At 42.3% G+C, this 25,639-nt stretch overlaps 1 protein-coding gene across 22 annotated transcripts; it reads left to right on the forward strand.

Annotated features, from left to right (window-relative positions):
- The first annotated feature begins 378 nt into the window (after window positions 1-378).
- On the forward strand, window positions 379-20,679 carry TPM1 (tropomyosin 1). Of its 22 annotated transcripts, none has more exons than XM_075714069.1 (10): window positions 379-492; window positions 1,152-1,277; window positions 1,457-1,582; window positions 7,995-8,128; window positions 9,374-9,491; window positions 9,961-10,031; window positions 10,852-10,927; window positions 11,476-11,538; window positions 11,801-11,870; window positions 19,756-20,679. In XM_075714069.1, the coding sequence occupies exons 1-10, from the start codon at window positions 379-381 to the stop codon at window positions 19,836-19,838; spliced, it is 981 nt and encodes a 326-aa protein (XP_075570184.1). In that variant the 3' UTR covers window positions 19,839-20,679. The 22 variants fall into 22 exon arrangements, with proteins under 22 accessions (XP_075570184.1, XP_075570192.1, XP_075570185.1 ...); XM_075714077.1 differs by lacking the exons at window positions 1,152-1,277; window positions 10,852-10,927 and adding exons at window positions 10,283-10,358; window positions 13,140-13,218 and having other exon boundaries at window positions 19,756-19,817; XM_075714070.1 differs by lacking the exons at window positions 10,852-10,927; window positions 19,756-20,679 and adding exons at window positions 10,283-10,358; window positions 13,140-13,222.
- The last annotated feature ends 4,960 nt before the right edge of the window (window positions 20,680-25,639 follow it).

Consider the following 25,639-nt stretch of genomic DNA (forward strand, 5'->3'; position numbering starts at 1 on the left):
ATGGGAGCGCTGAGCCTCCGAAGAAAGCCGGGGGAGGAGGGGGGAGAAGAGAGAGGGAAAGGGGTAGGGATGAACGGAGGAGGGAGGGGAAAAAAAAAAAAAAAAAAAGCCCTTTCCAAAAAAGTATTGGATGTCTTGAGGAATGCAGTCAGCCCCCTGGGAAAGTACATATCTGTGAGGCGCTCCCTGCCCGCCTCTTGCACTCCGCTGGCGCTCCGTCCCGCACGGATCAGCCCCGCCGCCCGGCAGCTCCGCGCCGCTCCGCGCCGCTCCCTCGGGGGCCGCGGCTGGGTCTCGGACTCGGGGCTGTCCCGCAGCTTTTCAAGTTTTGCTTTCGGGTGCAATTCGCGCGGGGACGCGCCCTAGCCCACCGCCGCCATGGATGCCATCAAGAAGAAGATGCAGATGCTGAAGCTGGACAAGGAGAACGCCTTGGACAGAGCCGAGCAAGCCGAAGCAGACAAGAAGGCAGCGGAGGAGAGAAGCAAGCAGGTCTGCACCGAGGGCCCGAGTGCGGCCAGCGCCGGGGCCCAAGTCTTTCCAGGCGGCTCCTCTTTCTCTCTTCCCTCCCCCCCCCCCCCCCCCCCCCCCCGCCCCCAATGTACTTGTTGTGTCTCCCCCTCCCCCAGAACTGGTTGAACTTTTCCTAAGGCAGAGCTTCACCCTGGCAGCCCCCGGCAGGAGGTTCTCGGGGCCCCGGCAGGAGGTCGTTTCCCCCTGCCCCGAGCACCCCAGCTGGGGAGCGGGGCCCTGGGACAGCCGCATGGCCTCTGTGCCTTTGTCGTAGGGACGCAACTGGGAGAGGCTGCCTCGAGCACCTGGTTAGCAATGGACAGATGTGCTGCGATTTGGCAGAGGACACTTAAAAGTTGTGTTCACCCCCTCCAGCACCAGCCAGCAGACTTGTCCGATTCCAGCTGCCCACACACACACACGTGTCCCATTTTCCTGGCCTTTTCCAGCTCTTCTCCTTTACACCTGGGGCTTTATTCGTTGGGGGGGGGGGGGGGGGGGGGCATATTGTTTTTACATTTCTGGGAGATCCTGAAGGAGGAGGGAGGAAGGGAGAGGGATTTAAAAATTCATTTCCCACTTTTCTAAGCCCAGGGAGAAACATATTTGTGCATTGTTATTTCCTCTTGTGCACCTAGTTAGAGGATGACATTGTGCAATTGGAAAAGCAATTGCATGTGACGGAGGATGCAAGGGACCAAGTGCTGGAAGAGCTACACAAGTCTGAGGATAGCCTCCTCTCCGCAGAGGAGAATGCTGCCAAGGTATTGTGCCCTTGCCGCAAGCAAAGAGAATCTAACTGTCTCTCCTTCTCTCTCTCTCTGTCCGTCTGTCCTTTTCTGTCTCTTCTGCACTTGCACTTCTCCCTTTGCACGATCACGTTGCCTGCTGCACCTTTTCCTGCCTGCCCTCCCCTCTGCACCACTTTCCACCCATATCACAGCTGGAGGACGAGCTGGTGGCTCTACAAAAGAAGCTGAAGGGCACTGAGGATGAGCTGGACAAATACTCCGAGTCCCTTAAAGATGCACAGGAAAAGTTGGAACTGGCTGACAAAAAGGCCACAGATGTAAGTTACCCCCATCCCTTTCACCACCACCCTAGTACAGAAACCACACGCTCCCTCTGCACAGGACAGCCAGGACTCCTACCAAGCAGCGCTCTAAAGCTTTGCTGAGGGCAGAGTCCAGGCGCCTCCTGGGCAGGGAGGAACACAGCGCTGCCTCCTTGCATGAGGTTTGCACACCATCAGAGGCATTTCATTGGGTTTCTGCTCACTCAACACGTGCTTTTCATGCGTACTTGCTGCTCTAGATGTGATAGTAAAGAAAGGGTGGATTGTCTGTTCAGGTGTTGGGGAAAACGGCTCAGGCTGGAAGAACACTATCTTGATAGTGAAGCAGAATCAGAGAGTTAACAGCAAGTAGATCCAGAAGAGCAAGGGATGCTAGTTCTGTCTTCAAGAGAGCTGTTCCTATGTATGCATGCGTTAGAACTGCTGCTAGATACTAGTCTGGCTCACTCACTGGTCCCTTAGATAAAAGATCCTCTCCTAGGGTTTTTTTTTTCCTGGAACTCATTGGAACTGTTTCACTTGTCAAAGAAAAGTTCAGTCTCGTGTGAGAGAAAATTGTCCGGAAGATGATACTTGCTACGTTTGCAGTTCAGAGGACAGGGATCCTCGGAGCAAGCTGGGAGATATATATAGCTCAGCACTTTATATGGTAATAATGCAAGAGCTTGTGCCTCTCCCAGGCCCTCATCCCACCCACCTGTCTGCCCCTGACATGCATTTAACGTATTGCATGCATGGAACCATGGAAGTTTACTGTCTCTGCAGTTAAGGTCCAGATCTCTATGTCTGCTCCTGTACAATCCAATGCTCTCTGAGTAAATCTAAGGTCTGAATTACAGGATTAGGTGAAAACCACAGCAATATTCCAAAGCGATGACTGTCCTTTTCCTGTAACTCAGCTTTAAACATTAACCTCAAAGAGGACTTGCCACAGATGAAGCAAGCAAAGTGTTTCAGGGGGAGGAAGGATACTTTTAGAAGGGGAAATGTTACAAAAAAACAACTTTGCATGAAAGACAGCATGCTTTTATCTTACTTTACTTTTAAAATGAACAAAGGATAAAAAAGGCTTAACTTCAGTACGGCAATTAAGTTGTATAGCTTTGAAAGAGAGCTCGAGAACTTAACAAACACAAGCGTGCATAGGAACAGGAGAGAGGGGTTCTGTGTATAATGTGGATCAGATGTCTGTCTTCTGCGTATGGCTGCATAGATGAGAGGCAGCTTCCTAGCAGGACGTTTATTTAACTTGTTCAAAGGAACCGCATATAGATCCAGGGGAGATATTCCTTATAAGGAAAAGTATGCAGACTATTTGGAAATAGTTTGCCGAGGACGAAGGCAGGAGAAACGCTACTAGATTCCCTTTCTGAAATGAAAGATCTTCCTAACCAATCCCAATGCCATTTTCCTTTGCTGGAAAACAGCGTTTGGAAGCTAGTTGAGGGCAATTTTATTTGCAGTCATCCCTCAGGCAGAGGGTAGGCAAGTGTCTGGCTTGTTTTCATCAAGGTAAATGCTGTATTTAAAGGTATGCATGGAATACGTCTGACATTTTAAGGATGTCTGTCGTCTTTGGCAATATGGAGTATCTTTGGGGCATTGCAGTTGACCCAGGATTTGCCCTACTGGTTCGGATAGTTCCAAGCCTTAGGAAAAAGACAGGGGCAGGGGTGGGAGTGCCGGCTCCCTGGGGTGGACTCGCCTTACAGAGGGGGATGAGGAAACCTTAACTCGCCGGCATTACTCACCTCGTAAAAGCCGGGCACATGCCCTGAGCCCTGGAGCCACCTCACCTGGGAGGGGGCAGCTGCAGCTCCCTCTCCCCTCCCGGTGGCTCAGCAGCTAGGCCAGGTGCAGCAGCACCCGGCGGGGCCAGGTTGCCCGGGCTCCTTCCATTGCGCTGGTACTGGGGCGGTTTAGGGGGGGGGAAGGCGGGTCCCGGCCCTGGCCCGCCCGCGCTGCGCCGCCAGGGGGCGCTGCCGCCCCAGCGCGCCCACCTGGCGACGGCCGCCGCCTCCCCGCTCCCCGCGGCCCGGCCCGGCCCGGCCCGGCCCCGCCGCACAGCCCTCTCCCGGCTGGGGCCGGCCTCTGCCCGGCGCCTGCCTCCGTGCCCGCCCCGGCGGTGCGCCGCGCCGCTCCCAGCTGGGTGCCGGCAGCCCCGCCCCGGTGCGCGGTGCGTTGCGGCACGGGGGGACTTCCGGGGCTGGGGCGGGCGGAGGGAGGCGGCGCAGCCCGGGCGAGACGCGGGTATGGCGGCGATGAGCTCGCTGGAAGCCGTGCGGAGGAAGATCCGGAGCCTGCAGGAGCAGGCGGACGCCGCCGAGGAGCGGGCAGGCCGGCTGCAGCGGGAGGTGGACCAGGAGCGGGCCCTGCGGGAGGAGGTAGGGTGGGCCGCTCGGCCTGGCCCAGCCTGGCCCAGCCCTGCCCGGCTCGGCTCGGCTCGGCTCGGCTCGGCTCGGCTCGGCTCGGGGGCCGCCGCCCGGTGGGAGCGGGCGGGGGCGCCGGATGTGGGCCCCGGGGCAAGGCTGACCATCGCCGGCCGGTGGGTCAGGCGGCTGCTTCCTTCGCCGCCGTCTCCGACAAAATGGTTACCTGCCCGCTGCTGCGGCGCCGCCCTCCCCGCGCTGCGGGCGGAGCCCGCTGTACCCGGCGGGCAGGCCCGGGGCCGCAGGTGAAGAGCGGGGCACTGCGGTATTCGGCCTGGAGCGCCCTACCCTCCGGTTCGGTAACCCAAGTGCTGCGTGGGGCAGACGCATCTGCAGTGCTTCGGTAGCCTACTAGGTCTTCTGGCCAACAGTAAAACGCTGAGCTGGAATAAGGTTGAACTTAGATGTTTGAGGTTGGGTGCTTTGTATTAGGTTCTGAGCAAGCTTTTATGGTTTTGGGTTTGCTTTTTTGTTGTTGTTGTTGGTTGGTTGGTTGGTTGGTTTTTTTGCAAGTGCTAGTTGTCTGCGTATCCTATCCAAATGTGTTCAACTGTGGGAAGTCAGTATGCCGATGGTTAAGAGGTTATGTACTTGGGACTGAACCTGAGATGGCCATGTCTGAGTACTTGGCCACAGTACCTGAAAACACCGCAACAATGTGATCATATGGGCCCATGCATCTGTAGCGTGTTTAGCTTGTCAAAACCCCTAGCTAAGATGGAAAAGGAACGGTAGGCACGGTTTTAGGCAGAGACGAGATTAGGTGTGAGCAGCACAGACTCATGTAGCAGAGAGATGTAGTTATGGGTGGCAGTTACAGCAAAAAAACTGATAAGGCTGTTGTTTGCCTTGGCACTGACCTTGGGGAATTCTAGCAGCTGTAACTTAATGTTTCCTGCTATGAAATGTACAGTGTCCTTTGTGGCGGTTTTAGTGCCTTCAGTGGTTGCGTAAAAATGACGCAAAAGAACAAATTTCTTATTCATGTAGTTTATTACAATAGAAAAAGTGGTGATTATTGGATTTCCTTATAATATGAGGCTCTCTGCACATTCTGGGCAGCAAGTTCAAAGGAAGAGCCTTCTGATTACTTGCAGGTGATCTTCCCAAGGAGAGAAATATGGCTGCTTATGCTTGTGTAACTACTGCATTCTTGCAAATCACTTCACATATCCTTTTTTTTTTTCAGTGAGAGATCATGTCACAGTTGTTAACTTGTTTCATAAGGGTTTCTGTCTTTAAAAAAAACCTGTACTTGTTTTATAAACTTTGTGGAGTAAAGGGCACCAATTCTCCTACTTTCAGTAACAGGTATTGTTCTAAACAACATATTAAGGGATTCCTATTAAAATGGGAAGTTTTACTGTTACCTTTTGTGGCAGAAGGAGTAGCACTGGAGGAGTGATTACAGCTTGCTGATGAAGTCTTCCCATTAGAGCTCAGCCACATTGCTATAAGGCATAGGATCTTAAAGGTTAATGTTTGTCTCTTCCCTGGAGTTGGTTTATGCAGATGATGTGGGATTCTGCAGAGTACATTTACATGGTATTTAAGTTTTTGTTTGGAGGGGTCAGTGCTAGGGTGAATAAAGGCAGAAAACTGAACTCACAGGCACATGTAGACCTGTGCCTTTTCTGTAATGCTAGCTACGTACAGATATGTTTTATTGTTGCAGCTGTATTTCTGCATGCTTGAGGAGGGAGGCTTTGAGAACATAGCAGCAAGTCAGCTAAGGTGTGAATCTAACCCTTCCCTTAGTGTAGTGCCTTACATGTATGGTATGTGACCAGCTAGGGTTGTTTTGTGGTTGGTGGGGTGGTTTTTGTTTTTTTTTTTTTTTCTTCCTGTGCAAGGTACAGATACGCAAACAATAAAAAGCTAAAGCTGTGGCCAAAACATATCACAGCTTACAGCTTTTGATTGTTAAACCAGATTGTTAAAAGTTTCAAGACTGACTGGCAGCCATTGCCTTAAAAAAGAATCTCTGCTGTTTTGAGTGCATGCATCTCAAAGGGCTGTTGGTAATCACATTTTTAGAATGCATTTTTCTTCCTTCTTCTGGAAAACAGAATCTTTCCTACAACAGTAAAAATTAACACCCCATGGTACCTTATCCATGTCATCTCTCATTGTAAAAATATGTGGTGTATAAGTGCTATGGCAAAAACACAGAAGGTTCTGTTTGTCTGTTAGCTGTGGGAGTGCCCCTTAATGTCACTGGGGTTTTTTCCTTCCTTACCATATAAGGAGAGAAGTCCTGCTCTGCAGAAGAATAACTTGGGCCATATAAGGCTGGTTGGTAAACCCTTACTGAGTTACTGGAGCAGGAAGTAAAAACTTGAACTTTACTCACCCAGAGTTTTCTAAGTGTATTGTATGCTCTCATCATGATGAGGAGTCTTGACAGGATAATAATTAACTTGTAACATTACAAATTTCCCAGGGGTAGCATTTATGAAAGGTTATTTTCTTTCTCAAATCAGAATGTTCAGCGTCTTACTGTTTAAAGCTAGAAGTCTGAAAATACAAGTTTGGAGTGCTGCTGCTTGATTACATAACTAAAGATTTTATATTTGAGTTAATGGGGATCTCTAAGGATGAAATATCTTCTGCTCCTGGTTCTACATGTTCACTGTCAATACTCATTAATATTCAAATATATATTTGCTTCCCTGTTTATGTGTTACATCCAATCATTCTAGTGGGACAACTGTCAAAGGTTACTGTCAAAGGTTGTTTTGCTTGTCTGGTGTGTAAGTTATTCTTACTTGTGTTGTGTAGAACAAAATTTTAGCTGTGGCCAACTATATCCAGCTGCCTCTGGTTAGTTCTTAAAATTCCTTAAATTTTTAATTAAAGAAAAAGTACCAAACTGATACTTTAGGTATCTACTTTTGATAGAGGGTTGGTGTTGTGTCCATCTCCCGCTCCCCCCCTCCCCGCCCCCAGCTAGACATCATAGGAAATTCAGATGTGTACTTCCTCATATATAGTAAGATCATTTTCAGTACTAATTAAGAGTAACTGGAAGTAATTAACTTTTTAGAATAATGACCTTTGTATATATATTTTCTACTTAATATCCTTTTGAAAGAATTAAAGTTTAATAACGAGGTTACTACAAGAAGGCTGTTGTAGAATAACCAGAGTAATCTGCAACTTAAGCAAGTGTAGGTTTGAGAATGTCAGAAGTAAAAGCCTGTAATGTTAAGAGGCAGATGAGTTGCAAGTGTTATACAGAGGATTAAGTTAACAGGTAATGCAAGAGAGGCAAATCTGGGGGAAGTTTGAGGATGGCAGTATGGGGAAAAAGATAGATGTTTAAGCAATTGTTGCCTGTACCAGGGACCTTCTAACGTGTATCCTCTGCTGGTGCATTCTTTGTCAGCTCTTGCATAGCTTGCCTGTAAACAAAACTTGTGAGTATTCGGGCATTTCTTAAATGTTCTCATGCTCTCTCTGTGTCAGCTGTCTCATTGCAAATGCTGATCTAGGTGTATATTTGCATGTTTACACTGACCCCTTCTTATGGAACTCAAGGAAATATTGGGACAATTCTTTTCAAAATATGGCAAAAGGTAATAAATAAAGGATTTGGGATAACATAGAAGAACTGGGTAATTATTTTGTGTTGTTTTGATTTAAAAAAGGGGGGGGGAGACTAATTGGTTAATGTTTGCAAATACAATAACAGAAAATATTTGGGGAATGATGCATAATTCTTCCAGTGCAGTTCTTTCTAATACAAATTGTAGAGTCCTTAATGTGCTTCATTTAAAGGAAGCATCAATCACTTCTTCCTCTGTTAAACAATAACTTCACAGTTCAATGAGGGCATGTATATCTCTGTGCATGGGCTTTTTAGCAGATGAAGTCAGAAATTACTGAAGTGCTGTTAAATGGCACTAGCAGGTATGTGGGATGATATTTTACAAGAGTATGCCTTATTATGAATTAATTTCTGTTCTTGTGCTTAGGCTGAGAGCGAAGTAGCTTCTCTGAACAGACGCATCCAGCTGGTTGAGGAAGAGTTGGATCGGGCTCAGGAGCGTTTGGCTACTGCCCTGCAGAAGCTGGAGGAGGCTGAGAAGGCTGCAGATGAGAGTGAAAGGTGGGTGGGGCCACTTGAATGGATCGTTACCCTTATGAGAAAGGTGATAATTGCCAGGGTGTGGGTTAGGGAAATAAATTAAACCACTCCTATGTCTCTGAACATGTGTAATCCACTCTTCCTTTGCCTACAAGGACTTCAGTTACAGCTTGTCTGTAGGGATGTCCAAAATGTGTAGACTTGAATTCTTTCTCGTGTCTCAGTTGTAAAGATAAGATTCAAGTGGGGTATGGCTTTTGATGTATCATGCCACATCCTGGGAAAACTGCTTGGCCCAGCCCAGACTTCTGTATTTGGATGACAACTTTTTGAGGGTGATATGTACTCTTGTGCTGTCAGGTGATTCTTGATTTCATTGTGGGTAGAAAATCTCACCTGGAGAATAGCGAAGTGCTGGAAGAGGCTTTGATTCTCCTGTTGGTGAGATTGGTATATGAAGGTGAGCAAAGGAGAGCAAGCATGATAATTCCTTCAGATTTAGGCTGGGATTTCCAGAAGTACTTAATGTAAGTTAGGAACTTAAGATTTGTGGCTTCTCTTACTTCTACAAATAGTATTTTAAACCTGTGATAATAGCTTTTATTGGGAAAGAATCCCGCGTATTCTGCATGTGTATTTCTACCTCACTAATGATGCAGGCTGTTGGAAAGAAAAGCGCTTAAGACTCACAGTGCATTGTGAAATAGTTAAGAGAGTTTGGGTCAAACATGCCTGGAAGGGGCAATATGCAATGTTTCCTGTTATGAAGGAGTTAAATTTTGCTTATGCAGAGCATAGAGAGCTTCAGTGCTCTAGGGCTCTGACATGGCAAAACTCATGGGAATCTGTTTGGCCCATAAACATAATGCTTGTCAGTCCTGCAGGGGTTGTAACGCGCTGTTTCACAATGAGTGTAAAAGCACAGATGTCTTTAGTCATCTTACTATGTCTTTAGAAGCAAGACCCTTTATTTACCTTTCTATAAGATCAGTTTTCCTTCAGTTTAAAATGAAAAAGAATAGTACAGCTGAACTGTGATAAGAGCTGAACAAACTAAATTTTATTTCTTCCTAAGACATGCTTCTTTCCTTTGAACTTCTGCAGTGTGAATGCACAGGACTAGATCTATGGTATGAAGAATCAAGTATCTGACGTGCTTTGTTCACCTTAATACACCTATCTGAAAGTCACACTCCTGTGGTAGTAGAGCTGGAGATAAACTGGCAAGTCCTGAACCTTGCATGTCCTGTTTTTCACGTCTTTCAGAGGAATGAAGGTCATTGAAAATCGAGCCCAGAAGGATGAAGAGAAGATGGAAATCCAAGAGATCCAGCTTAAAGAAGCTAAGCACATTGCTGAAGAGGCTGACCGCAAGTATGAAGAGGTCAGTTCTTGAGTGCAGGTCATCTGTTTCTAAAGCCCTTTAGGCTGTGCCTGTAATTCTTTTTTTTTTTTCCTCCCCCTCCCCACCCCCACTATGCTTTTTAAGTTCAAAAGATCACAGGCACCACTCTTCTCAGCTGTGGAAGGAAAAATGGGCACCCGGATACCTCAGGGGACAAGGTGGCAGGAGATCTGTGCTCAGATCTTTGCACTAAAATGGTTGAGAGTATTCCCTGGTCTCTTAGGGAGAAAAATATTTGAAGTTGCCTTTTGGTGAATGAAAGAGAGGTCTTGAAAAATGTCAGATAACAAAGACTCAAATGAATAACGAAGATGTCACATAATCAAAACTCACATGTTGACCAAAAAAATGGCAAGAGGCCCAACTCCCTGCTTTGTAGGTTCTGGAAACAGGTGATGTGTGCTGGAGCAACATAATATCCCTGATTGTCATTTGCCTTTTCTTGTAGGTGGCTCGTAAGCTTGTGATCATTGAGAGTGACCTGGAGCGGGCAGAGGAGCGTGCCGAACTATCAGAAAGGTGAGTGTTGAACTGCCTCGAGATGTGTGTGAGGTGCTACAAGATAACTGTAACAGCATGAAACGTTGGCAGTACACTGTGTGTTCAGCTCAAAGCTATGTTTTGCTCATTTACTCTAATGGTTGAAATAAATGGTCAACGCCAAAGTAAACGTGGTCATATGTGTGTGCGTGTGTGTTGTGTCACTGCATGCTGTACCTGCACACTGATTTTGTGAATGGCTTTTGTGCATTTCATGTGTTCACTAACAGCCAAGTCCGACAGCTGGAAGAACAGTTAAGAATAATGGATCAAACCTTGAAAGCATTAATGGCTGCAGAGGATAAGGTACTGATACTAATAAACAGTTTTTAGGTTTAACTGCAACCCAAGTCTTTCAGCTTCCATAGCCAGTTAGCTCACTCAGTAGTAACAAATAAGTCCTTGCTACGCTCTTTACTGTCTTTGCATCTTGCTTTGGTGGTTTTCTTTGGTCTCTTTTTTGTTTATTTATTCATTTTTACCTTTAAAACTGATCTCTTGTGCAGCCAAAAAGAAGCTGAACTGTCTCACGTGTAAAGACTATGTAAATATTTCTGTGTAAGCCAAGTGCTGTAGGTAATTTCTGACTGGTCGTCGTCTTAATGTACACTTGAAACAGAATTCGGCGTCGTAAAAATTTGCTTTCAATCTGTGATGGATTCAGCTGCTTTTGAGGCCGTTCTTTTGCTCTGTAATTGTTTTCATTTTTCTCTATCTTTTCCCCCCTATTTTCTTCTGTTTCTTTTGCTTGACTGAATCTTCCATCCGCCCCTTTCCTGCCTTCCTTCCGAAATAACAGCAAATGTGCTGAGCTTGAAGAGGAGTTGAAAACTGTGACCAACAACCTGAAGTCGCTGGAGGCTCAGGCTGAGAAGGTAGGCTAGAGACTTATGTGAGAATGTGTCCCTTATGTTGTCATCTGGATTGGCCTGTGGGGTTTTCTTTATACGCTCATCACTTCGCAGCATTTCAGCAAGGCCATTCTCAGTAGAAGCATTTGGACTTACTACTCAATTCATATTTGGCTCTTACCGGAACCTAGCATTCCTTCTAGTTCCAAATAGGTCAGTATTATTTGACCACATGTTCTGTTAAGTAGTCTGACAGGATTAAATATTATTTATTGAATGTCCCTCAAAATGGCACTTGTGTGCTAACATTAAATTTCTCCAAATGCCACTCCTCTTTGAAACTGTAGTACTAATTTCTACTCAAGGTTCCCACCGTATAGCACTGGAATATAGCTCAAGGGAAGTTTGGCTCTTGTAATAAACTGTGTATTACCAGAGTCTGGTAAGTGGAATTAATTTAGTTATACCCATATTAATTTCTTGTATACTGTTGATCTATTAGAAGAGAGTTTCGAATGTGGTATTTTTTTGTATACCTGGTCTAATATCAGTGATCCTCTTTCTAATTACAGTACTCGCAGAAAGAAGACAAATATGAAGAAGAGATTAAAGTCCTGACTGACAAACTGAAGGAGGTAAAATTAGACCTGTTCTTTACGACAGATCTTCTGATGCAACTTTGATTCTTTTAATATATACACTACCTTGATGCTTTAAAGATGAACACATCATTTTGGAGACAGTTTAGTGTTAAATGTCTCTCCTAAAAATTAGTATCGCATTATTATTATTTGCCTCCTGTCATTGTATTTTTTTCTTCATTTGAATTGTTGCTCCTTTAGTCGTAAGTACTATGTGTGTGTTTCCTAAAGTAGTCTGTGTTTGTCTCAACTTCAGGCTGAGACCCGTGCTGAATTTGCTGAGAGATCAGTAACCAAGCTGGAGAAGAGCATTGATGACCTAGAAGGTATGGGGTTTTGTTTTTCTCACTTACTATAGAAGTACAGATCTTTTATTGGCTTTTTTTTTCGGTAGCCAATTCTACTCACCTAACTTGTCCTGCTTATGTAAATGGGTCTGTCTAAAGAGTAAAACAGGCAAAATGTTTTCCAGCTGAAGTGTATTGATAACTTAAATGCTTCAGGTGAACAGTGTTTTGCTCTTGCCTGTTCCTTTTTCTCTCATGTTCTCAAGACTCCTTTTTTTGCTTTATAGTCTTCTACTTGGAGGTATATAAATGTATAGGATAAATGATTAGATGATAAGCATTATTATTATCTTACTAAAAAGCTGATGAAGAGCTGTATTATGTTTGTAATAATTAGGAATGTAGCAAGCTAACCTAACTTCTTACTGTGATAAATGTGACTCAAGGCAGGCATTTTGTGACATAGACCACTTGCTGTTTTTCAGTAAAGCTAATGGATTGTATATATAATCAGAAGGACAGCTTATTTAACTTCAGAGAGTTTGTTTTAAGGTTTTGATAAATCTTTCAGAACTGCAGTAGAATAGTAGAACATGCTTTCTCCTTCTGGAGAAAATAGTTCAGTAGTGCTTTGTAATTAAATGTTATATAGAGTTTACTGTTTGGTAGATGCGTTACACTAAGTCTAGGGTTTTAAGAAGCTTGATTGGTTGGCATGGTAGGCTGACTTCTGCATAAAGGGTATGAAATATCTAGGTAGCTGCTGAAAACTTATGATCACTGACTCAGGAAGGAAGCAGACAAGAAAGATAAGTGTTTAGAAGGAACAAAAATTGCTGTAAGAAACTGAGTTTATGACATCACACAAACCAGAGTGGGGTTAAAAAAAAAAAAAAGCAGCAGAAATAAATGGTAGCATCCTTCTTGAGACCCACTTTTGGATCTTTTTTCCCTAGCTCCTGTGTGCCCTCCTAATGTGTGTCAAAACAAAAATCCAGGGCAGCGAAACATGGATTTTTTCCTTCCCTTGTACACTTGTGTTACTTTGTTTTCTCTGTATCACAGGTGCCCCACTGGCAGTGCAGTTAATGAACTTGTCACATAAAACTATTCACTGTCAATTTTTTTTTATTCTTCTCTAATTTTGTAATTGTTGTTTTGTTTTGTCTGTCGCAACACCTCTTTCTGTGCGCTCTTCCCCTTTCCTACGGCTTCTGGATGGTATCCCATGCCACTACCTTCACCTTCCATCCCGTGATCACACTCCATTTCCTTGCACACCTCTGCCTTCCCTTGGGGGAATGTTAGATGAGCTATATGCTCAGAAACTGAAGTACAAAGCCATCAGTGAGGAGCTGGACCACGCTCTCAACGATATGACTTCCATGTAAATGTCTTCCCAGCTTGTGCCTGCACCTGCTTCCCTGCCCTCATTGATTGCGCGGTTCCTGCCTTGTGAAATTATACTCCCTCTGTAGCGGGAGACGCATTTCTTTAGCAAGACTAGGTGTACAAAATACCATGAACAATTTCTTTACCGTGGCAGAGTGTGGGTGAGTGGTGTGCCTTGCCTGGTAAATACTCATGGTGATTTTGTAAGCTGCCTAATAAGCTTGTGTTTACTCTTTCATTCTACATCTGCAATCCCTGTGTCTTGTGGTTGCCTTTGGTTTGTAGCTCTGTGTTTATCCTTTCAGTTCACCTCTGTTCAAGCATTGTCTACCAGGCACATCATGTTCAGTTTACCAAAGAAAATTGCCTTGGTACATGTTACACTCGGAGTGTAATCTTCTGCTGTCATAGTTTTTCTCTAGCAAAGTTCCTACAAAAGTTTCAAAGAAATTTAGGTTTAGCTGTATTCTCTATTAATGGCAACAGAGAGTGTTTATCTAAATTTACTTAACTGCTCTGAAAATTTCAGCTGTTATCATGAAATTACAAGTTTGGAAATTGATTTAAAATGCTTTGTCATTTAAACCCATAAAAGTGACAATTGTAGGTTGCTTCTGCATATTTTGTGGAGGGTAGTAGTAATTTAATTTGCATATACTGAAAATGGGGTAATGTCAACTTTAGTCATAAGGAGAAAAATAAAGAGTGTGTTAGGCTGCAGGAAAGCAGGAGAGTGATCAATTGTAAGGTGTGACTAGTCCATGCAATGTTTGATACAAACTGACTCTTCTTTCATTAACTTAAAACTCTGAACAGAGGTCAGCTATGCTGCATCCACCTTCCCATGCTCATAACTTTTACTTGCATGAACCCTGTACAATTGACATGGGAAAGAGGAAGAGTTGTGTGTCTCAAGTGCTTATGAAGTGTGATGTTTAGTCCCAGCATCTCTTTTTGGAAGCTAGCATGCTTTCAGCAAGGCATAAGCTTTGCTCAGAACTTGAAATATATTTTGCATGCACCCATATTTTAAATGTTTTTTGCTCTGCTTTTTTTCATGGCTGTATCTGTGCATTACTTCCCTCCCTCTCCCAGCTTCTTAGTAGGGATCTAATGTTGTCTGCTTTGTATGCTTTGGTTTTTTTGGTTTTTTGGGTTTTTTTTAATTACTCCTCCCATTCCTTCAACATACACTTCCGCTCAGTGGTTTATCAAGGAAATGGATTTCTTTTTTCCTCCTCTGTGTACAGAGATTACAGTGTTTCTTCAATTTGGGATATTTCTAAATGGAAAACAGACTTTAAAATGTACTCTACTGGTACATGAGGACATTACTGTAGCATTCCAGTCCCAGCATGGTGTGGTGTTTCTCTGGTAGTGATCTTGGCATGCTGGGCTCTGCTGTGCTGTTGCTGCTTTTTTGGAAGTCTTTACTGCACCTTTTTATTTCCTACCTTATCTCACTTTTTCTTTTTATGCAGATAATTTTCTTTGCTTCACTTCTCCAAAGACATCTTCATCGGGTTGGATAAAACATCTTTCCAAGCTTTGGATGTTTCATGGGTTCATTGTCCTGTCTTCTAGCTTAGTTGACTCTATTCCTCTAGCACCTGTCTCAGAACATGGTCTGTTTGTGCTCTGCTGTACAGAAACTCTACATCTCTCAATGTAAAATAAACATCCCAGCTGTATCCCTTTTGCTATTCCCTTGCCTTTTTATTTAAATAACTATTTCAGTTATTAATAAAAATTGCCTTTTTTGTCATTAGGGATTTAAATTTTTTTTGGTGCTTCGAATTTTTTCTGCAAACGCTTTTGCCTGAATGTTGACATTGCAAAGCCAGCGATAGCAGTCAATGGTCTAAGAATACTACCCTTGGTATTTCAAGGTCAAAACTGACCAGTTATGATGATAGTCTTTCTCAAAATCTGATGCAGATAAAATGACAAATAGATGTAATGGGAATTTTTTCAGTTGTTATTGTTAGGCCAAAATCTGCAAGGACACTACTTCCTTGGGGTCACTTGGTCATGGGAGCATGGCTGAGAGAGCAGTTAAGTCCCTGACACCAGATTTTTCACTTTAAAGTTTGAAATTTTCCCTAGCTTGATCTTGAAGACTTCCTGTCTTTATATGAATGTGTTTGCTCAATAACTGAAATATTTGAGACAGATTTAAAGGGGCAATATCAAAAACTTTGAATTCTTCTTTTCACCCAGAAATAGTCCTTTAAATGTCTTGCAAAAAAGTTTTCCCCTCTTTCATACCTTGATTACTCAGCAAAGACGTTGCTTGCTAACTTTTTTTTTTAACAGTATACTTCTCTTGAGTGGCATGATAGGGTTGGAAGTTCAGCAGGGAGATTTCAGTAGCTTTCCACTCTCGTGCCTAGCTCAGACTTGTGAGTTTGAATTACAGACTCATGAGAAATGTTTCAGAACTGGAGTAGGAAAACTGTCACCATTACACTAACAATGAAATGATTCTGCTGCAAAGTGGAACATACAGATTTCAGATTTGAAAGCCTAAACACTGCCTTTCAGCTGATTTAGCAGTGCCTAATTAAGGGTGAATCATTAAATACTGACACTTTGCTTTTTTTGTACTGTTATTTGCAACTAGAGAGTTTATTGCATTATTTTAACTTCATTTTCTTCACAGTGAAAGAAGTTATTTTCCAGTTCACAGTAAAGTGAATCAGTTTAAACTGGATTGATTCCCGATTATGCCTGTCGCTATATATATTGCTAAAGTTCCTAAGTCACCACAGCTAAATAAACTCATCATAGCATAGCTGAGTTTTAGTTTTTAGCTTGTAGAATAATGTAAATGTGGCTTTCTTGTTCAACTTCAAGATTATTCAGCAGTGCAGTCTAGGCTAGATGTCCTCCCCTCCCCAAAACCTGTTTTCCAAATAAGTCTTGCAAATGGATACATTGTCTTCCCCCCTGCCATCTTCAGATAACTTTGTCTCATCCCAGTTTTTTATCCCATGACACATGTCTTAATGTTACTGGCTATGGGGAGAAGCCCAAGTACATGATATGTATCAGCAGTCACAGGTAGTCCAGGTAATGAAGTTCAATAACTTATTAGTCATCAATTGAGATACAGTAAGTGGGTTTATACACTGTGTGTATTGTAACTGAGAAGTAAAATGTTTAGTGTGAATGTTAACTAAATGTAATAGGATAAGCATTTGTAAAATGACTGAAGCCAACATGGTTAACTTCATAAATACAAGAGTTACGGAGAATGTGGTCAGCTGTCACTTGTCAGCTGAACCAGAGTAACGTATACTACAGCAACTCCAACCCCTTAATCTATTGTGTATTTTGGTTTATTTTGTCAGCAGTGTTGTTTTTCCCCTCAATTCCTTGCAATACTGTTGTTTCTTAAGAGGAGATTAAAAAAAGCAAAATCCAATGTAGGAATGTCATAACTTTTAACACAGTAATTTTGAACATCGGTATTTAAATCTTCCCTTTTCCTTCAAACACACATAATCAGCTCTGTGCACTGTAGGGTGATGAATTGCTGGACAGAGTACTGGAAATGGGCAATGCAATGCAGATACCCAGGTAGCTGCATACAAAATCCCTACCTGGCCCTGCTGCACTGATCTTCACTCCATGGAGCTGTTGTGGTTTCTCACTGCAGTGTATTTCGGCACTCTTGTCAGTTCATGGAATCATAGAATCGTTTAGGTTGGAAAAGACCTTTAAGATCATCCAGTCCAACCATTAACCTACACTACCAAGTCTACTCTAAGCCAATCAAGGGTAGACTAGACTAAACCATGTCCCGAAGTGCCACGTCTACCTGTTTTTTGAACACCTCCAGGGATGGTGACTCCACCACCTCTCTGGGCAGCCTCTTCCAATGCTTGACCACCCTTTCCATAAAGAAATTTTTCCTAATTTCCAACCTAAACCTCCCCTGGCGCAAAAGTTAGAGAGGAGTTTTCTGTGATGAAGGTAAGCATCAAGTTCTTAGTTCAAATTATGTCATGTTTGAATAACGACCAAATACACTTTGCCAAGCAAAGTGAAATTTTAGTTACTCTGAGGTTTTGATGTTTTTTCCACGTATATGTGACATTGTCCTCGTAAGAGAGACAAGACCCAGTTGTTACCAGCCCAGGATCAGTTCTGAAATGTGTCCTGGTTTAACTGAGCTGGCTGTTGGAGTTTGGGCTGGGGAGGAAGCCATGAGGAGTTGCTGCTCCCTGCACAAATATATCCTACAGACTAGCTCACTGCACAGCTTTGCCATTGCTGTGTTCAGAGCCTGCAAGGGAAGAGGATTTCTGTGGAAACTGTTAGGAAGCTTGTGGAAGAGAATCAGAAACAGTCATTTCCTGTAGGAGAATAATCTGGGATCAAGAGGTCAGGAGTGCAGTTTGAATCTAGACTATTGAAAAGAATATGGACAGTTTCAAAAAACAAGACAGTCAAACCGTCACGGAACTTTCTTTCACTCTGCAGAACAACTCTCACTGAATGCACTGTCCCAGTATAGCTGTGGCTGTTCTCTTTGACTGTGAACGTGAACCATTCTCTCCGTTTGCTGTATTTGAGCAACACGGGTTTTCATGCTTCCATTTCATTTTCACATGTTTTGGGTTTGTTTTCTTATGAAGTACAACTGGACAATTTAAAGGTATCGAAGTGTGTTGATACCAGTAACAGAAATATGTTTCCCTACCAAAAATACCATTTCAGCTATCAAATTCCCCAGGAAAGGAGTACGGGCTGAGTCAGACCTAGTGGTAGTTGGCTACCAGCATCTCTCCTGCTGTTACTTACCCTGGTAGTGATGCAGTTGCTTTCCGTCCACTGACAGATGAGGTTCCACCACATCTTAAATAGTTTATAAATTAAAATGGCACTCATAAAACAAATCTTCCATGCATTGTACATAAAGATTAAAGCAGGACTTGGTTCTTCTAGGAATATAGCTGCATTTCTTCCATTTCTGTTCCCACTTACCTGTCTCACAGCTGTTCCCCACAACAGGAGTCTTAGCCAGTTCTTCATAGGTTCCTTGGAGTAGCTATTTAATTACTAGAGTTCTAGAAACAAAGGTAAAATGTTTCTCTGTATGTTACTGAACTGTCTGTGGTGTGACCAGTTTCTTTATTAACTCTTACCTAACTGTTTTCTCTGTCTAATCTGTCTTCATTCTGCCTCTTTTTTCCCTTCTAACCTGCTTGCTGCCTGTACAGACCAACTCTACCAGCAACTTGAGCAAAACAGTCGCCTAACTAATGAACTAAAGCTGGCATTGAATGAGGATTAAACTTTAGTGTGACTATATTGTAAACTTGTTTAAAACGGGCTTCTTCCAAATTTCCTTAAGAATGAATCAATAAATGTAGAAGTAAGCCAGAAACCTAGAAATTGATTTTTTCAGGCTGTTGATTCTGTGGTAAATTAATGGATGAAATTCTCAGTTTCTGTTGGCAAAATATGAAAATGCTTCTTCTGGATGAGGCTTTTCATTATCTGTATGCACACCTACTTTGGAGGAGCAGTAAGCTCTTTGGCTATGCAATAGCTCCTTTCCTCTTCAGTAAACAGCTACAGCATTTAGCTAACAGTATCCAAAAAGTAACAGCCTGCCTTATAGAGAGACACTCATTTTAACTGACATCTTCAGTTGGCCCTGAGATTTTTACTAGAACATGGATGAGAGAAAAATGTTCACCAGGATTCATGTTCCAGTATTTCAAAAACAACATAAAGGATACTTGTAGCTGTTTTATTATCTGGAGACTTCAATGCATTAATTCTGCATTACTATGAATTGGGCTTGTATTTGACTTTGGGGGCCGGGGGGGGGGGGCGGAAGCTAGGACTGGGAGCTCCATCTGAAAATACCTGGTCAGTTTAAAGGTATGCTTGCATTAGTATGAAGTTACTATTACTGAATTCTGGTAGGATGCAGCTCTAGAACTTTGTGCTCATTTATTGTATCAAATAAGTGTGTTAAATGATTGTCCTATAAAAGTGTGCATGCAACATAAAGCTACTAACTTTGATTTTATTTATTTTCTAGAAGAAATAAATTTCTTAAAGGTCACTTCACTGAAGAGAGATTGGTTGTAATTTTTTTGTTCTTTGCAAGTTCTGAATTACATGAAACTTAAAGTATGGATCTGCAAAGAACTTAATTATTTTCTTTATTGCTCTACTTTAAAAAAAAAAAAAAAAAGGCAAGCCATTTACCATCCCACATTCTTATAAGCAAAGAGCTTCAAGAACATGCAAGAATTGCCTCTGTTTGCAGTGCATTTTCTTAACAAATGCAGCTGTAAACAGTTCTAAACTTGCATTACTTGCTGTTTGTTTTATTGTTTTGGAATTTTCTCTAGTTGTGTTGTCTGGGGACATCAGTAATTATGAGCATGCACATTTCTTAACTTTCTAAACCCTCCAATAGAAATGATGATTGCATGCCTTCATGTTTTGAGAATCAGTGCCTCCAAAGAACTGCTATTCATGTTTTAATTTTCTAATCCCACAACAGAGAAAGTGGCGCATGCCAAAGAAGAAAACCTTAGTATGCATCAGATGCTGGATCAAACTTTACTGGAGTTAAACAACATGTGAAAACCTTCTTAGCAGCAACCACATTATTTGTTTTATTATTTTTACACCTGCTTGCCGTGAAGCCCCATAAACGTGTCTTTATTTTAATTTCACCACACTCACAAGAACATCTGCTAAATTATCAGGCAGGGGTCAGGGAAACACCAAAATGGGCAAGCCAAATGCGGGTTAAGCTATATTACATTATGGTTTAAATGTGCCATTTCCCAAGAAAAATGTTACCTACACTTTGTAGAGAGTTCAGCAATTCAGTATGCTTAGTCTTTTGAAGGATCCTGGCTGTGGCAGAAGGCGTCCCACCTCAAGTGCCAACTACAATTTTTAACAAGAATGATTCATGTTCAAGAGAGATCAGGCGGAAATGGTGCTATTTTGAACAAAAGGTTCCACTGAAGTCTTTTGTTTGATCTCAGACAAGTCAGGAATTGTCCAGCACAGTAATTTATTTTTATCAGAATTTTATTGATCTGTGAGGATTTGGACTTTCTGTGCCTTCTAATTCAATAAAATGAAGGTATGTAAGCAACAGAGAAAAGTGAAGGCTTCTGGAGGTTTTAAATTGTGTTCTTGCAACTCAATACAGAAGTGTAGGTCAGCATTTCACCTTGAGTATTCATTTGATTGTATTTTTCATGTTGAAATGAAAGATTCAATAAATTCAGGAGAAAACATAAATTTGGAAGAGATTGTTTTAAAATGTATTTTATTTGTGTGGGTTTGGGGGAGGGGGAGGAATTTATAAACCGATATTCGCCTCACTTTTTTTTCACACTTTCTTTGAGCAGTTTTGAAAGTATACCTGTATGTAAACATTGTATAATGATATGGAATAAAATGCACATTTTAGGACATTTTTTAAATTTTGCTCTCCTGTGATTTGTTTTTCATCACATTAGTTTTCTGTGTATCACTCTGTAAAATATGCACATGTGCAGTGTTTCTCATTGGGATACACTGTGAACACACTGGCTTTCAGTCTCTTCTGTGCTGTTAGGCTAACGTATAAAAATACAGTGAAATGCAGTGGTTTGGACTGATGTGGATCTGCAACTGCTAAGAGGGGCCCTTTGATGGCCATGTTGCAGGAACCTGTCCCCATCACTTGATTTTATTCCCAGATGGGTGCAGAATGCAACTATCCCCGATCAGATGATGGAGCTTTCCAAGATTATTCATTGTTGACCAAAACTGTTTTCAATAAGATCATTGCAGAACTCCCATAGACTTCTGTAGGAAATGAGCCCTAAAGGCCATGCTCTTGGAAACGCTACCATGTATTTGTGTAGCTTACCTGTTAATATGTGTTAATTTACTTTGATACAGTGATAAACCTTCCAAAATGATGTGTCAAGTTCATGAGACCTCCTTTCACCCAACTTTTCGCTTCCTGTTGCCAATTTCTATGTGTGTAGGTGTCTTTATTTGAATTACGAGGTCTGTCAATGAGCAACTTCAGAACTTCAAAAATAATTGTTATTCCTTCTTTTTCTATAGTATATCGCTGAAAGTTGATGCTGTCCATCCTTCTAGCAGCAAGGAGCTCGGTAGGAGACAGGTATAGATAACCTTCCAGATCATCAAAGAATCTCCGTTAGTGGACCCTTAGCAAACAACTGAAAACAAGTGACTTTCTCAGCATCTGGTGTAGTGGTGAAAGGGTAAAGTAATACATAATAATTTCAGGTTAAATGGGAAGATGTACTTGTGTGAGTCTCTGGCTTTTTTTTGATTGGGTTATAAAGGGAAGAACTTAGTAACATTACAAGCTTTTGTATGATTCATTGGCTGCTGCCAAGTCATCCTGAATGGAAAGGATGAGATCCCTGGCTTCATGTTTCCCTTTGTGTTTTTGGGAAGCAAAATAGGTATTACAAGGCTCTTACAATGCCTTAAGCTTGTACTGGAGGCCAACAGTCTAAAGCTCCAAATAACAGTTGGGCAGAGGTAATTTGTTCTGATCTTTTTCTCCTTCCTTAGCACAAGGATGAAATGTCAGGTAATTGGGCTCCAACAGTTCAAGCCTTCATGTGCTCGTGGCTTTGAGTGGTGCTGGTGGAGTCAGTAGGGTCGCTTCCAGGAGGAAGCGCTGTGCTGGGTAGTAGTTTGTAGGGTAGGGCCCAAGGCCACCCAGAGAGTCGGAGGCTGTGCTGGGAGCCGAACAGAGGAGTTCCAGGCACTTGGCCATGAGTCTTACACAGCTGAGGGCTGCCTGCTACACTGGATTGCTTTTACGGACCAATGGTCTGTGCTTGCGTCCTAAACAATGTGTCTCAGTGAGGTCAGACCCTTTTTTTGCTGCTTAAAATTGCTTGCTTTCCAGGAGACCACAAACTGCTTTGTGGTTTGGGGAATCTGAATTTACCTCTTACTGTGTGTAAGGGTAAGGAGGCAGCTGTGGTTTTAATGTCTCTTAATGAGATCATGTCACCATTAATAGGGCAAGCAAGGAGGTAAGAATTAATCTGAAAAAAATCTGTTTGTAGAATAGACTTCCCTGAAGTGCACTGTTGCAGATGAATCCATAAAGCTTCATATCAGGTAAATAAAAGCTTTCCAGTCCCAAGGAGAGCTGAAGGGAGCAATGAACATAATGGTGAATCACACCAAGTGGCTTTTTTTGCTGACTAGCAACAGACATGTAAATACGGCATATGGATGCATTTGCTGGAGCAGGAAAAGTCTTTCTACCATATATCATAAGCCACTATCCATTATGGATTCTTTGCATGCAGTGCTAATCAGACAAAAATCAGTGAAGCTAGAAAGCATTGCTTAAAAAAATAAATAAATTGGGCTCTGTTTTAACCCCATTCCAAACAAATAGGAATTTCTCCCTCTTGCAGCTCCTTTGCTGGAAATGTTAACTCTAAAAATTTGCTGAATTACAGAACCCTGCATTATGCAGCATTCCTCAAGATGTGTGTCTTGGTTTGGAGAGCTACTCACCCTTTTCTTCAACACAAAAACACGTTTGGCAGTTCGAAATAATACCATTACTGTGCAGCTATGCTATGTAATTGTCTTGGTTGTTTTGTGAGTTGTCCTCTCTCAATGAAATGAGTAGTTCTGAGAGCACCGGAGCTGGCAAAACCTGCCTCCTTGCAGATTCATGTCTCGCGGTTGGTTGTAAACTTGCAAGGAATTTTTTTCCAGATACTGAGACTTTTGTGTTGTCTCTTGCTCCCTCATGGGATTTCCCTGATGTCTGATAATATGCAAAGCATGCTGCAGGGTGTGCCTTTCCTTCCATCAGGACACTCATAGGCATGCTCTTTGTATCTTAATTGTTCATTACGTTTACAAAACTAGCAGAAATTAATTTTCTTTTTAGAGTCCTATGTGGTCAAAACTAGTCAATCAGTTCAAGAGTTGTTGAATGGGATGAGAGACAGAGATAAGAATGACATATAGGTCAATTTTCTTCAAGAAACAAGGCTAAAGCAGTAGCCTTTACCTACAGAGCACTGCCTCTCAGGGTTCTAGCACCAGAGTGAGAAATCTGAATCTGTAAGGTATTATGCATATTAACCAATTTCTGCTGTCATTGATGCTACTCAAAATCTGGGTTAAGTTGGCAAACTTTGCTGTACTGTTAATATTGTAGGAATATCTGTTACACTGGGCTGTCTATGACTGCTGTAATGTCTGTTAGTGGTAGCAAAAGAAGAAAGTGATTAGCCAACTAAAATATTTAAAACAAAAACAACTAAAACATTAAAAACAAGGGGGGGGAATACTTTTTACATGGCTCAGCGCTTGAGAAAATAGGGTTTTTTTCCCTAAGGTGTTCATTTTGGTGGGTTTAATAGTAAAACAGGAGCATCAGTGAAAGATTAAGTGGGAATTGCAGCAAAAAGGTCAAGGCAGTAGAGAAAATAAGGATAATGCTTTCTATCTTCATGGAGTTTTTTCTGAAAATGCACACAGGAATAGTTCCTTTTAATAGAGGGAAACTCTGTAACTTACTTTCTTCAGTGTGTGTTGTATTATTCCCAAGGTACGGAAAATCTGTACAAGTTTGCATAATCTTCTTGGCTTAAGTTGTGAACCTATCTAGTTTTCTGTAAGTCATAGCCTTGCCAATTTGTAAGCTGTTGCTGAGAACTGCATAAATGCAGGATACTGCTCACAATGACAGCAGCTTAGTGAGCAATCTAGATATTCCAGTTAGTTAATTTATATGAGAGCAGAAACAATGGGAAACAGAAGCAGATAGGAGTCTTACAGACACATAAAAACCTATTCCTTCCCATTTGTTATTTCTTGACTCATAATGCACTGAAATGAAAGGACATTACGTAGTATTTTGGATTTGAATATTATGGCCTTGAAGGGCACCTCAGCACTGGTTTGTTCCTATCTCTTTGCTAGTTTGACGAATGGCTGGATAAAGATTCAACACCACCTTTTTCATTAAAAAAAAACAGAGTCAGCACAAAAAAAAAAAGTCCTGCAGACATAGCTGCAACTGCCAGTACCACATGTTGTAACATAGTGGCATGCATGGCTGTGGGAACACTTCTCTCATTTGCGTACAGCAAGCATGGATCATGGGTATAAACAGATGAAATATGTTTGGGGCCATGATCCTGCAAAGTATTTTGAATGCCTTCTCTTCCAGGGCCAAGAAGCAGGTGATCTGCTTCTTGGGATTATTCCTTTCATCAGTGGTGTTTTCATTTTTTGCCCTGAGATTCAAACAGAAATGTCAAGGAAGCATCCGAGTGATCTGTCTCAGCCGAAGCTCATGGCAAAGGGTGTTTCTTTGGCTAAAACCTGCAACGGCCTAACACCTAGTGATAGTTGTCCATGCCACTGAGGAAGATGATGTAGGTCTGGTGTCTCTACAGTAGAATTTGTCAAAGAATAATCAGGAAGGTGCTGCAACTGCAAAGCTCTGGTAAGTTGTTTTAACTTGCTTAGGACACATTGGTATTGATATTAACATGGAGATCTGTGTGACCTTCCGGTTTAAAAATAGAGCATTTCCTTGCAGGTCCACCAATAGTTTGCATGTTTATCTTGACAAGAATACTAGTTGGTGAAATAGCCTGGGAAAATGCTTCAAAATCTTTCCTGGATTATGGTTTTCTGTAGCCAGCAAGGAGGAGGCTGCCAGACTTCTTTCCACTTAATCTGGATTGCTGTACTACTTCCTTATTTGTTTATTGTACACACGTAGACTATAAAATAGGCTAAAGGGATGATGTAATTTGTGCAGGCTGTCCAGAAAAAAAAAAAAAAAAGTATCTGGAAGAACTAGGCGAGAAAGCAGCTAAAAGGGAAACGATAAGATAGAATTGCACACAGGGCCTAAAGACCAGTCAGGACCATATAGACAGCATGAAAGTGATCTGCAGAAGAATGAATCCTCCCACTCTAAATGCTACCTTGTAGTTATGCCTTGTCCTGCTCCTGTAACCTCCACTTGTGTTCCTGCAGCCACCGCATTCCTCTGCCACAGAGGAAGGTGGCTGGCAACATCCAGGTAGCAGCAAATTCTTTGTCACCCCTTATCTGGGTTTAAAGTACAACATGCAGGAGCTTTTCCCATAAAAATCCTTTCTCTCAGTGGTTCTCGCCACACCAGCAGAATCTGGGTTAAATTTCTCTATGCTAGGACTTTATTATCAATTACCTTAACAAGGAAATCATGACACCTAAAAAAAAAAAAAAAAGCCATTTTTTGCTGCTTTTCAGCAGTTAGCAAACATGTCGCAAATGTGTGTGTGCGTTTATTACATTCACATGCAGCCGTGTCTGAATGCAAGGCATTTCCTGGAGATTAACAACTGGGTGGG

The sequence above is a fragment of the Pelecanus crispus genome, chromosome 7 (assembly GCF_030463565.1).
Source record: "Pelecanus crispus isolate bPelCri1 chromosome 7, bPelCri1.pri, whole genome shotgun sequence".
Classification (NCBI taxonomy): Eukaryota; Metazoa; Chordata; class Aves; order Pelecaniformes; family Pelecanidae; genus Pelecanus; species Pelecanus crispus.